The following is a 14,403-nucleotide window of genomic DNA, read 5'->3' as shown; positions in this document are numbered from 1 at the left end:
GAGCAAAATAAAATTTGTTCAACCTGGAAATGCTCTTTGGACAAGTCCATGTCACCTCTGCCTCCTATAGGATGGAGATTCCAAAATCTCCAGAGATGACATCCTGGGTCCCTGTCCTTTCTCATTGATCCCTGTGCCTTTTCCACTGTCTGTGTTCCTCCTTGTCCACTGATCCCGTTCCCTCCTTTCCCACAATCCGTGTCTCTTCTCACCCACTGATCCCTGTCCCTCCTCACCCCCAAACCCTGGCCTTTCCCATTAATCCCTGTGCCTCCTCACACACAGATCCCTGTGCCTCCTCACACACAGATCCCTGTGCCTTTCCCAGATTCCCTGATCCTTCTCACCTTCCATTTCATCCTCGCTCAGTTCCTCAGGGCCAGCTAATGGCAGCAGCAGGTAAGGGAGGATGTCAATATCACTGCCAAGCAGCCATGGATGATGTGCTGTGGAGAGGAGATGAAGACAGACAGGATGAGTGAGCAGCCTCCCTTTTGCACTATAACAATTCTGTGACTCGCTAGTGACAGAAGTATGGCTCCTTGAGAGACAGAAACATCTCATCCCACCAGCGCCAGCAAATTCAGGTCAGCACTCACCCACTGTGACACCACCTGCGATGCGAGGAGGCAAATCTCTCAACTGGACAATGACATTGCCACTGTAGCACTCTCTCCTTACCGCACACACACAGACCTGCACCCACTTAGCACAAGATACATTTCAGTTTTTAACTTACTAGATGGACTACGACGGTTTTTCTCAAATCAATATAGTCTACAGTGAGGGCCCTATAAAGTGAGAGAGTAGAGTTGTGCATGTTTAATTCTTTCTTTGGGGTGTGGGTGTTGCTGATTGCATATTCCTCATTGCCCTGGACAAGGCGGGGGTGAGCTGCCTTCCTGCACTGCCACAGTCCTTAGGGGACAAGAAGTCACACAATGCTTAGGGAGGGAGCTCCAGGATTTGTGCCCAGTGACACAGGAGGCCACATTTCCAAGTCAGGATAGTGACTGATTGGACAGGGTACTCACAGGGTGGTGCTCCTACAAATCTACCTTTCGGTAGTTGAGCCTTGGCACCTCTCACCTACCCCCACAGACCCAAGGTTTCAAGCAGGATCACTGGCCGAGATCAATTCAAACCTCAAACTGAACATAGGGAGGTCCCAATCCCAATCAATTGTACAACATAGAACATAGAACAATACAGCACAGAACAGGTCCTTCGGCCCTCGAGGTTGCGCCGACCTGTGAACTAATCTAAGCCCATCCCCGTACACTATCCGATCATTATCCATATGCTTATCCAAGGATTGTTTAAATGCCCCTAAGTGCTGAGTTAACTACATTGGCAGGCAGGGCGTTCCACGCTTAGTATTTATCCAGCTCGAGTTACACTGTCTACACAGAGCTCAGAGTTGGATCAGAAAGAGACAACCTGCATCACATCCCGTGCCATTCAGATGCACACCCTCACAATCTCACTGGTTTGGGGGGGGGGGGGGGGGGGTTGTCATACAGTTCTGGTTGAAGTGCGCAGGCCCCTACACTCTCTTTCCCCTGTCCCCCCCACACATCCCTGGATCCACCAGCCAGTGCGGCACTCACTGTGATCAAAGCAGCAATTGCGGAGAGTGCCCACGACCCCTCCTCGGCGAACACTCGAGGCCTCGTACTGGGTGTAAGGGAGAAGTCGCTGAACGACACACCTATAGGACGGGGAACAAATCACACTCATCACAACAGATCAACCCCACCTCACACCAGCTAACAGCACGCAAACTATCAGCTCCACAGTAGGATGATTCAGTTTTGGCTTCACCTTGGTAAAATGCTGAAGGATATTTCCAGCTCTACCCCACTGAATTTAGGGTCATGTGAGCAGACAAGTTAGAAGCAGGCAACATTTGACCACACTAATACCCCCAATATTTGCCATTCAATAAGGCTGTTGTCAATCTGATCCACTTTCAAGCTTGCCGTCCCAATAACCTTTGACTCCCTTGTTAGTCAAGAATCTCTCTATTGTCACCTTAAAAATCCTGAATGATCCTGCTTCCACCACTCTCTGTGGAAGAGAGTTCCCAAACATACACTGGCCTCAGAGAAACCGTTTCTCCTCATCTTCATCTTACATGGGAGACCGCTTCTTCTTAAACTGTGTCCTCTATTCCAATCTTTTCCCCAAGGAGAAACATCCTTTCACCATCCACCCTGTCAGGTCTCCTCAGCAATCATGTTTTCAATAAATTCACCTCTCACTCTCCTCCAAGGCAATAGATTCAGGCCCAGTCTGTTCAACATTTCACATTAAAGATAACCTTCTCAGACAAGAGATCAACTGAGTGACCCTTATCTGAACTGTTGTCAATGCAATGATTTCCTCCCTTAAATGAGACCAGAACTGTAAACACTACTTCAGATGTGACCTAACCAATGCCCTGTACAAATGCAGTAAACAATGACTTTTACACTCCATTTTCTTCACAAATACCAACATTCTGTTCACCTTCCTAATCATCTGCTGCAACCGCAGGCTAACCTTTTGCAACTTGTGTACCGGGACACCCAGATACCTATGTAACTCAGAATTTTGCACTCTCTCAATTTGAATCAAATGCTGCTTTTCTGCTCTTCCTGCCAAAGTGGACACATACACCACACAATTAGAAATGGTGTAAAGCTCCCTCTGCACCTCTGAACTGAAAGCTAAGCATCCTCAACACTACTCCCATCAAATACTTTCAGGATAGGTACTGCACAGGGCTAGATACAGAGAAAAGCTCCTTCTACTATTTTAAACAAAGTAAAGTTAACTCTATTCTTTTAAACTAAAAGTAAAGCTCTCTCTACGCTTTTGAACTGACAGTAAAGCTCTCCCCACCCTGTACCCATCAACACTGCCCAAACATGGACAGCATGGGGTTAGCTACAGAATAAAATTCCCCCTACTCTTTTAAACTGAAAGTAAAGCTCCCTCCAAACTGTCTGTATCAAACACTCCCAAGGCTGGGACAAAATAATACTTTTCATTGTGTCTCAGCACATGTGACAATAATAAATCAAATCCCTGCCCCCATCAAACACATCCAGGAAAGACGCAGCATGGGGTCAGATGCAGAGTAAAATTAATCTTATTTTAAACTGAAAGCAAAGTTTCCTCTACTCTTTTAGATTAAAAGTAAAGCTCTTCTACTCTTTTAAAAAGGCAGTAAAGCTCTCTCAACACTGTTCCCATCAAACACTGCCTGGACAGGTACAGCATGGGTTAGATACAGAGTAAAGCTCTCTCAACATCATCTCCATCAAATACTCCCCAAGGCAGGTACAGCACTAGGCATTTAAGCTTTGTTATTTACAAACAAATTCCCATCTGGTTAGGCTTCTAAAATGTTAGATAGTTAGAGTTGATAGAACATAGAACATAGAACATAGAACATAGAACAGTACAGCACAGACAGGCCCTTCAGCCCACAATGTTGTGCCGACCATTGATCCTCATGGATGCACCCTCAAATTTCTGTGACCATATGCATGTCCAGCAGTCTCTTAAATGACCCCAATGACCTTGCTTCCACAACTGCTGCTGGCAACGCATTCCATGCTCTCACAACTCTCTGCGTAAAGAACCTGCCTCTGACATCCCCTCTATACTTTCCACCAACCAGCTTAAAACTATGACCCCTCGTGCTAGCCATTTCTGCCCTGGGAAATAGTCTCTGGCTATCGACTCTATCTATGCCTCTCATTATCTTGTATACCTCAATTAGGTCCCCTCTCCTCCTCCTTTTCTCCAATGAAAAGAGACCGAGCTCAGTCAACCTCTCTTCATAAGATAAGCCCTCCAGTCCAGGCAGCATCCTGGTAAACCTCCTCTGAACCCTCTCCAAAGCATCCACATCTTTCCTATAATAGGGCGCCCAGAACTGGACGCAGTATTCCAAGTGCGGTCTAACCAAAGTTTTATAGAGCTGCAACAAGATCTCACGACTCTTAAACTCAATCCCCCTGTTAATGAAAGCCAAAACACCATATGCTTTCTTAACAACCCTGTCCACTTGGGTGGCCATTTTAAGGGATCTATGTATCTGCACACCAAGATCCCTCTGTTCCTCCACGCTGCCAAGAATCCTATCCTTAATCCTGTACTCAGTTTTCAAATTCGACCTTCCAAAATGCATCACCTCGCATTTATCCAGGTTGAACTCCATCTGCCACCTCTCAGCCCATCTCTGCATCCTGTCAATGTCCCGCTGCAGCCTACAACAGCCCTCTATACTGTCAACGACACCTCCGACCTTTGTGTCGTCTGCAAACTTGCTGACCCATCCTTCAATTCCCTCGTCCAAGTCATTAATAAAAATTACAAACAGTAGAGGCCCAAGGACAGAGCCCTGTGGAACCCCACTCACCACTGACTTCCAGGCAGAATATTTTCCTTCTACTACCACTCGCTGTCTTCTGTTGGCCAGCCAATTCTGTATCCAAGCAGCTAAGTTCCCCTGTATCCCATTCCTCCTGACCTTCTGAATGAGCCTTCCATGGGGAACCTTATCAAATGCCTTACTGAAGTCCATATACACCACATCCACAGCTTGACCCTCATCAACCTTACTAGTCACATCCTCAAAAAACTCGATAAGGTTTGTAAGGCAAAAGAAGAGGCCCTTTGGCCCAGCAAACAGATACAACCAAAGATACAATAATCCCACTTTCCAGCTTTAGGCCCACATTTATAAATGTTATAACATTTCAAGTGCTTATCCAAGTACTTCTTAAAGGCTGTGAGGTTTCTGACTTCTAACTACCGTCCCAGGCAGCGCATTCCAGATCCCCTTCACCTCTTCTTCTCGAGTACTGTGCACAGTTCTGACCACCCTGCTATGGGAATGGTATTATTAAACTGGAGAGGGATCTGAAAATATTTAATGGGATATTGCCAGGAATGGAGGGTTTCAGTTACAAGGATAGGCTGCGACTTTTTCCACTCAAGGTAGGAGGTTGAGGAGTGATCTTGTAGAGGTTCATAAAATCAAGAGGAGCATCGATGAGGTGAATAGCGAAAGTCTTTTCCCTAGGGTTGGGGTTGGGGAGAAGAGTTCCTAATTAGAGGACATAATTTTAAGAAGAATTTAAAAGGGATCGAAGGGGCAACTTTTCCACACAGATTGGAGTAGAATGAGCTGCTACAGGAAGTGGTGGATGCAGGTACAGTTACAATATTTAAGAGACACTTGGGCAGTACATGAATAGGAAAGGTTTCGAGGGATATGGGCCAAACACAGGCAAATTTGACTAATTTAGTTTGGGAAATTTGGTCAGCATGAACAAGTCAGGCTGAAGGGTCTGTTTCCGTGCTGTATGACTCCATGAGCTCATATGTTTGACTAAGCAGAGCTAGACGACATCTACTTGGGCTTCCAGAATACCTCTGACTAGGTGTGACATAGGAGGCTGCTAAATAAAATAAGAGCCCATGCTGTTAGTGGAAAGGTACTGGATGCATACAGGATTGGCTGACTGGCAGAAGGTAGTGAGTGGGGATAAAGAGGTCTTTTTCAGGATGCTAGCCAACGACCAGTGCAGTTCCACAGGGGTCAGTGTTAGGACTACAACTATTCATGTTATATATTAACGATCTGGACAAAGGAAGTGAGAGCATAGTTGCTAAGTTTGCAGATGGCACAAAGGTAGGTGGAGGGACAGGTATTGTTGAGGAAGCAGGAAGGCTGCAGAAGGACTTGGTCAAGCTAGGAGACGGAGGGGGGTGTGATGGATGGAATACGATGTGGGAAAATGTGAGGCATGCACTTTCGAGGGAAGAACAGAGGTGTAGACTATTTTCTAAGGGGGGAAAGACTTCAGAAGTTTGAAGCACAAAGGGACTTCAGAGCTGCAGCTCAGGTTCAGCTGGCGGTTAGGAAGGCAAATGCAATTGTTACAAAGTTGTGTGGTGTAATCGCGAACTGGAAGGCAGGAAGCTAGAATTTGTTTGCAAAAAATGACAGGGGAGAAGAACATGTGGTTTCTTAATGAGGTAAAGTGCTTCTCTAAGCTTAGAGATTTATTTAAAAAGAAATGTCTTTATGTTGTTGAAGATGTACAGCCAGTTTAGAAGGGAAACATGTGTCAATTGGCTGTGATTGGAAACCTTAGGCTCGTTTTGATGTTTTGGAAACTAGATGGAATCAGCCAATTAATTTAAATCAAGCACTTAGCAACTGAAAGCCAATTAAATTTAGATCTGCTGGTTTTGGACCAATACTATAAAAAGAGAATTGATATGTCATCCAAGGTATTTCAGGAGAGGGGTTTTGAAAATCAGAGGGAGAGAACCGCCATCTGAGAAATAAGCACCTCGCTCCCCAAGAAATTGCTAAGCTCCCTAAGAAAGCACCATCAACCCATATACGGTACTTCTAGCTAAGAGTCCTCACGGACGTTGTTGCAGTTGTATAAGACTTTGGTTCGGCCACATTTGGAATACTGCGTATAGTTCTGGTTGCCACATTACCAAAAGGATGTGGATGCTTTGGAGAGGGTGCAGAGGAGGTTCACCAGGATGTTGCCTGGTATGGAGGGTGCTAGCTATGAAGAGAGGTTGAGTAGATTAGGATTATTTTCATTAGAAAGATGGAGATTGAGGGGGGGAAACCTGATTGAGGTCTACAAAGTCATGAGGGGTATAGACAGGGTGGATAGCTAAAAGCTTTTTCCCAGAGTGGGGGACTCAATTACTAGGGGTCATGAGCTCAAAGTGAGAGGAGGCAAGTTTATGGGACATATGAGTGGAAAGTTCTTTACGCAGAGGGTGGTGGGCGCCTGGAATGCGTTGCCAGCGGAGGTGGTAGATGCAGACACGTTAGTGTCTTTTAAGATGTATCTGGACAGGTACATGAACGGGCAGGGAGCAAAGGGATACAGACCCTTAGAAAATAGATGACAGGTTTAGACAGAGGATCTGGATCGGCGCAGGCTTGGAGGGCCGAAAGGCCTGTTCCTGTGTTGTAGGTTTCTTTGTTCTTTAGAAGACTTCAGAAAGTAACATCCCTGACAGCCAGAGCAGTGGAAGTTGTTTATATAACTTGAGAACTGCAGAAGAAAGGTGTGTAGATTTTGAGAGACTTAAGTTTTAATTTATTTTCTTTTTAACTGGGTTTATGTGAGTGGGACTTGCGTTTAATTAGAAAAGCACACCAGTAGAATTCAGTTAGGGAAAAGTTAGTATACAAGGTGGAACTGTTCAGTTTGTCAGTTATTCTGTTAATTTGTTCACTGTTAGGGTTAAATAAATAAAGTCACTTGTCACTTATAAAGTGAATATCAGGGATTTTTTTTTCATTTAATCCTTCTCCTCAGCACAATGTCAGCGTTCGTTTCAAGTTGTCTAAAATTCAAGAGCAGAGATGTATAGCTGAGGCTATAAAAGGCTCTGATCAGACTGTATTTGGAATATTGAGGGCAGGTTTGGGTCCCATATCAAAGGGAAGATGTGCTGGCATTGGAGTGTTTCCGAACAGGTTTACAAGAATGATCTCAGGGATGAAGGGCTGGTCAAAAGACGGGGCGCTGGACATGGACTTGATGGAGTTTAGAAAGAATGGGGGGAGGGTGCGGAGTCTCACTGAAACTTACAGCATATTGAGGGGCCTGGATACGGCAGACATAGAGATGTTTCCACCAGTAACAGAGACTAGGACCCAACAGCACAGCCTCAGTGAAGGAACAACCCTTTAGAACTGAGATGAGGAAGAACTTCTGGTGAGAAGATGGTGAATCTGTGGAACTCATTGCTGCAGAGGGCTGTGGAGGCCAAGTCATTGGGTGTATTGAAGTCAGAAATAGATAGATAGATAGATTCTTGATTAGTAAAGGGCTCGAGGGTTACAGGGAAAAGGCAGGAAAATGATGTTGGGAAACATATCAGCCGTGATCAAATGGTGGAGCAGACCTGATAGACCAAATAGCCTAATTCTGCTTTGTCTTTATGTTGAGATGGATTTTAAAAAAAAATCTATGAATATAATCCAAACCTGCAAGTGTGCAGCTCCAGAATCAGAGTTGATGAGACAGAGTTCGAACTTTGGATCCTGCAGTGCATCATGAAACCACAGCAGTAAATCTACTCTGCACCCTCTCCAAAGCTAGAACTCCTCAAGCATGGAGATCAGAATTAGGACATACACCCCTCCAGTTGAGAACTAAACAATGTTTTAGAAATAAAGAGAATTGATATGTCATCCAAGGTATATAAGGAGAGGGGTTTTTAGCATTATTTACTGCTTTTTCTACCCTTTGCCTCTGCTAATTAAGCCAAGGATCCTGTGTGCTTTCTTACAACCTTAACAACTTGTCCTGTCGGCATCAGATTTGTTTAGGTGAGTCCCAGTCTCTTGGATCCTGTTTACAATGATACTGTTTTGTTCACAATTTTATTAGTCAGAACTGGTTCGTGGTTATAAGGAACGAGCCAGACCTGTCTTTATCCAGTATGAACTGCCTGGCTTCTGGCAACTGAGTTAAGTTGGACAGCAATGGCCCCAGGTAGTGGAGTTCCACATTTCCATTGTAACTGTCTGTGCAGAAGATGTCCACAATTTTCGCCAAGCCGGGGCCCTCATTCTGAATAGCACGGAACACGTCAGCACATGTGTGCTCCTCCCGGGACAGGTTGGACAAGATGGAGCAGATCTGGTCAGAGAAGTCATACCCAGGGTCCAAGAGGTTGGGCAGGAGCGTGGGAACAAGGCGGACATCCTGGACTAGGGCTTGGTGTATCGTCTCGTCAGCAGACAGATTGACCAGGGCAAAGTAGCAGTCTTTTGCCACAGCCCGAGAGGTGTCCTTGGTGAGCATCAGCAAAGCCCGGAGAATGTCCACACTCTGTCCCAGCAAACTGCGACCATCCTTGGTCCCAGTCAATCCCAGCACATACTGGGTGGCCTGTCCTTTAACGTCCGGCCGGGTGTCAAGCGTCAGAAATCCCAGCAGCTCTTGCATTTGTTTTTCATTCAGCATTATGACTGTGTGCAACCACTTGGCCCCTAGCAGGAAAACAAACACAACGATAATTGAGACATTGAATGAGCTTACAGGGCTGAACAAACAGGGAGCATTTCTAAAGCAACCTCAGGTCATCCTTTTCACGGCCAATAAAGGATTTTTTGAAACACAGTCACTGAGTTGTACTGCTGGAAATGTCACAGTCACAGCGGGGGGCACGGTGGGTCAGCGGTTAGCACTGCAGCCTCACAGCGCCAGGGACCCAGGTTCGATTCCAGCCTCAGGTAACTGTCTGTGTAGAGTTTGCGTGTACTCCCCATGTCTGTGTGGGTTTCTTCCGGGTACTCCGGTTTCCTCCCACAGTCCAAAGATGTGCAGGTTAGGTGGATTGGCGTAGTGTTCAGGGGTGTGAGAGTTGTAGGGGGATGTACGTGGGATGCTCCAAGGTGCAGTGTGGATTTGTTGGGCCGAAGAGCCTGTTTCCACACTGTAGGGAATCTAATCTAATCTAATGTAATCTTCAAGATTTCACAATGACCAAGATCTTCATTTAGATCAGGGAATGCTGACAGAGGGTGACCCAGGAGACTGGGGAGAACACACCTGCTGAGAGAGAGGGGCATTGGCTCCTTTTACATCCCACTGAGACATGTGGTCCTTCCACCACCCCCTCCACCAATCCCTCGAGATCCCCCCCCAACTTCTGACCCCCTTCCAACCCACACTTCCATCCCCCTCCACTGTCCCCCCAACTTCCGTCCTTCCTTCCACTGTGCCCCCCACTTCCGTCCTCACCTCCACTGTCCCCCCCCTTCTAACCCCCACTTCCGACCCCCCTCCACTGCCCCCCCCCCCCCCCACCCCGGTCCTCACCTCCACTGCCCCCCCCCCCCCCCCGGTCCTCACCTCCACTGCCCACCCCCCCCCCCCCGTCCTCACCTCCACTGCCCACCCCCCCCCCGTCCTCACCTCCACTGCCCCCCCCCCCCCCGGTCCTCACCTCCACTGCCCACCCCCCCCCCCCCCGTCCTCACCTCCACTGCCCACCCCCCCCCCGGTCCTCACCTCCACTGCCCCCCCCCCCGGTCCTCACCTCCACTGCCCCCCCCCCCCCGGTCCTCACCTCCACTGCCCACCCCCCCCCCCGTCCTCACCTCCACTGCCCACCCCCCCCCCCCGGTCCTCACCTCCACTGCCCACCCCCCCCCCGTCCTCACCTCCACTGCCCACCCCCCCCCCCCCGCGTCCTCACCTCCACTGCCCACCCCCCCCCGTCCTCACCTCCACTGCCCACCCCCCCCCGTCCTCACCTCCACTGCCCACCCCCCCCCGTCCTCACCTCCACTGCCCACCCCCCCCCCCCGTCCTCACCTCCACTGCCCACCCCCCCCCGTCCTCACCTCCACTGCCCCCCCCGTCCTCACCCCCCCCACCTCCACTGCCCCCCCCCGTCCTCACCTCCACTGCCCCCCCCCGTCCTCACCTCCACTGCCCCCCCCCGTCCTCACCTCCACTGCCCCCCCCGCCATGTCCATTCCCACTTCCACTGCTTCCCCCCCCCACCATGTCCAGTCAATTCCCCGCTTTACCCCCCCCATTATCCCCTCAAATCTCCCCCCACTCGGGCTCTCTGTATCCCCTCCCTACCTCCTCTCCCGGACAACACGCGTCGCTGGTTCCGAGCACGGACCGGAGGCCTTCCCCCCCGCTGGTGATGGATGGGACCGCTGACCAATGGGCTCACAGGAGATCAAGGCCGCACGCATGCTCGGGGCCGACCGCGTTCGCAGCCCGGATGTCATCGCAGAGTCTTGTGGGAGTTGTAGTTCAGAACGCGGAGGGACCGCCGCACCACTGGAGGGTCAGTACTGAAGGAATGCCGCACGGTCGGGGGTTGCCAGTCTGTTTGATAACATGCATCTTTGCTTTCTCCTATGTATGTAAGGAACGTTATTTACAGCTTTTGTGCATAATGAGGAAAGCTGGGCGTTGTGAGTTTTAACCACACAGTGAGGCCATTGGCAGACTATCAGCCTGCAGCTATCTTGAGGTGGAGGGGAAGGTCCCCTTCACATCAGGGAGGCAAGGCTCATTGATCCACTCCACAGCAAAGTAGGAGCTCCAGCCATCCGATCCTTGCTCCATGGCTGTTTGGAGATCTAGAGGTAGTCTCTCCAGTCTCCCAGCCAATTTGGTGCATCAGCCAGCAATGTCCATCATTGCTGTTCCTCTAATTTACTTTTCTCTGTTAATGCCAATAGATTTTATACCAGCAGATTAAGGATCCCTGTTCCCTAAACTCTCTGCAGTTTCTTTGCTTGAATCTTCAGTTACACCTGGGCCAATATTCAAGATCTGGTTTTAAAAAATAAACAACACGAAAGAACTGCGGATGCTGTAAATCGGGTTCAAAAACAGAATTCGCTGGAAAAACTCAGCAGGTCTGGTAGCATCTGTGAAGATAAAAATCTGAGTTAACATTTCGGGTCCAGTGACCCTTCCTCAAAGTTATTCAAGTTCCGGCCATTGCTTGGTACTCCTCCACAGGAGCTTCCAGTGTGCCACTTGGCTACTGCAATTTGTTACTGTACCACACACAAAATAACTTCATTGGCTGCAATGCTGTTTTGGTTTGGTTCTGAAAGGTACAATACAAGTGCAAATCTTTTTCTTCAGTGACCGTCTGGACTTGCATATGCATAATTGCCTAGGCAAGGGATTAGCATCTCAAACTATGATTCCTCTCTCTGTCCTGTGATCGCCCAACCAAAATCTGGTCCCTGAATGGAGCTTGAGTTTAAACTGTTTTCAGCAGTATGCTATTTAAATAGAGATAGCACAGAACTCTGAGATACTGAGCGAACTTGGTGTCCTGGTTCTTGAATCACATATAGTTCGTCCGTAAGTACAGCAAGTAATTAGGAAGACTAATGGAATGTTGCTGTTTATTGCAAGGGCAATGAAATATAAATGTAAGGATGTTTTATTGCAGCTGTACAGAGCACTGGTGAGATCACTTGAGTTATGATCAGGTTTGATCTCCATATCCAAGATCAGTTTTGGTCTCCTTTTGGAATATTGCATATAGTTCTGGCCATCCTTCTATAGGAAGGATGTTGTTAAACTTGAGATGGGCAGAAAAGATTTACAAGGATGTTGCCAGGGTTGGAGGGTTTGAGCTGGAGGGAGAGTTTGAATGGCTGGGGCTTTTTTCCCTGGAGTGTCAGAGGCTAAGAGGTTCCTTAAATCATGAGGGGCATCGATTGGGTGAATAGCGAAGGTCTTTTTCACAGGGTAGGGGAGTACAAAATTAGAGGGTGTGGGTTTAAGATATGAGGGGAAAGATTTTAAGAAACTCCTGAGAGCCAACTTTTTCATGCAGAGGGTGATGCATGTGTGGAATAAGGCGCTAGAGGAAGTGGTGGAGGCTGGTACAATGACAACATTTAAAAGGCATCTGAATGAATTTATGAATAGGACAGGTTTAGAGGGATATGGGCCAAATGCTGGCAAATGGGACTAGGTCAAATTGAGATATCTAGTTAGCGTGGATGAGTTGGTTCAAAGGGTCTGCTTCTGTGTGGAATGACTCTATGACTCCTAATTTGAGAAAAATTGTAGTTTGCTTTGGAGGCAGATGCATCATGTAAGATGTAGGAGTGGAAGTATCCCGTTTGTCACAATTAGTCTGCTCTGTTAATGAGATTGTGGCTAGGAATTATAGAAAGAAATGCTGCACTTTTTAAAACCAAGTCACTGAAATCTATTGTGTTTGGCGTTAAGCAGCTTTGTTGCTCAAGCAATGGGAAAGCTGTTTGTGATAACCCAGCACCAGGAGCTGTATGTAGAGTGCCTTTTATCCAGCAGCAGGTAGCTGATAGGTTTGTGCAGTTGTCGTCAATCGTGGATGCCATAGATGATCAGCCTGACAACAGTTCTGTAATCGGTTCCTGGGTCACTGATTAGCTTGAGGGTGTGAATGATACAGTTTGTTTAAAGAAAGGCTTTCGCACTAATGGAAGGGCAAGTGCTGTCTTCTGTGCAGTAAAAATGTGAAGTCTGAAGAAAGCCAGCTGTTGCCCCCCCCCCCCCCCCGCCCCACCCCTCTGTTGCTGTAAGCTGTCGTCCTTAACCTTTAACTAAAAGGCTTGTCAGTTAATGTGCCAATCACACGCAGTATGACTTCCACCCCACCTTATGCTTCTAAACTCTATCAAGTACAGGCCCAGAGTTCTCAACAGCTGCTGATATGACCAGACCTTCATCCTTCTTGTAAACTTTCTCTGGACTCATTTCAAGGCCAACACATCTAAGATACAAAGCCTAAAACTGCTCACAATATTCCAAATGCAATCTGACCAGAGCCTTACACAGCCTCAGCAGTACATCCCTGCTCTTGTATTCTAGCCTTCTGAAGATGAATCCTAACATTGCATTTGCCTTCCTAACTGCCAGGTGAAACTGCACATTTAAGAGAACCCTGGGCGAGGACTCCCGAGCCCCTTTTGTGCTTCAGATTTCCGAAGCCTTTCTCCATTTAGAAAGTAGTCTACACCTCTATTCTTTCGAGCAAAGTGCATAACCTGGCACTTTCCCACATCGTATTCCACCAGCCACCTCTTTGCTCACTCTCCTGTTGCAAAGAAATGAAGGAGCCTGGAAAAAGTGATTGAAGACCACAGATCTAACAGGCCAAAAATATCATCACAGCGAACCCTGTGGACTGGTGCCATTGAACTGTGGTTCCCAGCTTTGTGTTCCCCTCCAGCTACAAGTTTTCTTTTGTGTTAGTCTACGTCCATTTGTACATATAAGGGTTTTAAATTGCCACAGAGTGCAGCGGAGGCCGGGACGTTAAATACCTTCAAGGCAGAGATTAACAACTTCTTGATCTCACAAGAATCAAGGGCTACGGGGAGAGTGCAGTAAAGTGGAGTTGAAATGCCCATCAGCCATGATTTAAATGGCAGAGTGGACTTGATGGGCTGAATGGCCTTACTTCCACTCCTGTGTCTTACGGTCTAAAAGAGGATTAGAGTTTTGACTAGTAGAGCCATGTGTTGACATGACATTACAAAAAAACCAAAGAGCTGCGGATGCTGGAAATCAGAAACAAGACAATTGACTGAAAAAAAGTACTCAGCAGGTCCGGCAGCATCTGTGAGAGAAAGCAGAGATAATGTTTTGGATCCAGTTCCCCTTCTTCAGGTTGGTATACATGCTCAAGGTGGGGTGGGGGAAAGGGGGAAGGATAAATGATAAGTGGAGATGGAGCCCAAAGAGAGAGAGAGAGAAAACAGGAGGACAGGCAAAGGATTGAGTGAAGGTCAGTGTGGGAGAATCAGTAGCTGCTAATGGGGTCTGTTAGTGGCTGACAATGGTTTGTGGTAGCAGCCCA

The 14,403-nt window shown here is 47.6% G+C and overlaps 2 protein-coding genes across 3 annotated transcripts in view; one reads left to right on the top strand and one right to left on the bottom strand.

Annotated features, from left to right (window-relative positions):
* Positions 1–10,733, bottom strand: part of hgh1 (HGH1 homolog (S. cerevisiae)) — a 31,081-nt gene extending 20,348 nt beyond the window's left edge. Inside the window, exons 1-4 of one of the 2 annotated variants that reach the window (XM_048559154.2) lie at positions 10,653–10,733; positions 8,479–9,046; positions 1,611–1,711; positions 348–446 (exon numbers count right to left, since the gene is read on the bottom strand). In XM_048559154.2, the coding sequence (XP_048415111.1) occupies positions 348–446; positions 1,611–1,711; positions 8,479–9,020 (742 nt within the window). In that variant the 5' untranslated portion in view covers positions 9,021–9,046; positions 10,653–10,733. Of the gene's footprint in view, positions 1–347; positions 447–1,610; positions 1,712–8,478; positions 9,047–9,608; positions 9,651–10,652 lie in introns of those variants that run through there. The other variant, XM_048559163.2, reaches the window with a different exon arrangement.
* Positions 10,734–10,802: 69 nt separating this feature from the next.
* The window catches only part of LOC125463021 (NFX1-type zinc finger-containing protein 1-like), an 84,758-nt gene continuing 81,157 nt past the window's right edge, over positions 10,803–14,403 (top strand). Inside the window, exon 1 of the mRNA XM_059641155.1 lies at positions 10,803–10,866. The gene's annotated coding sequence lies outside the window, so the exon portion shown is untranslated. The remainder of the gene's footprint in view (positions 10,867–14,403) is intronic.

This window comes from Stegostoma tigrinum, chromosome 2 (assembly GCF_030684315.1).
Source record: "Stegostoma tigrinum isolate sSteTig4 chromosome 2, sSteTig4.hap1, whole genome shotgun sequence".
NCBI lineage: Eukaryota > Metazoa > Chordata > Chondrichthyes > Orectolobiformes > Stegostomatidae > Stegostoma > Stegostoma tigrinum.
The sequence above is the reverse complement of the archived record's forward strand: the minus strand, read 5'-3'. Positions and strand labels throughout refer to the sequence as shown.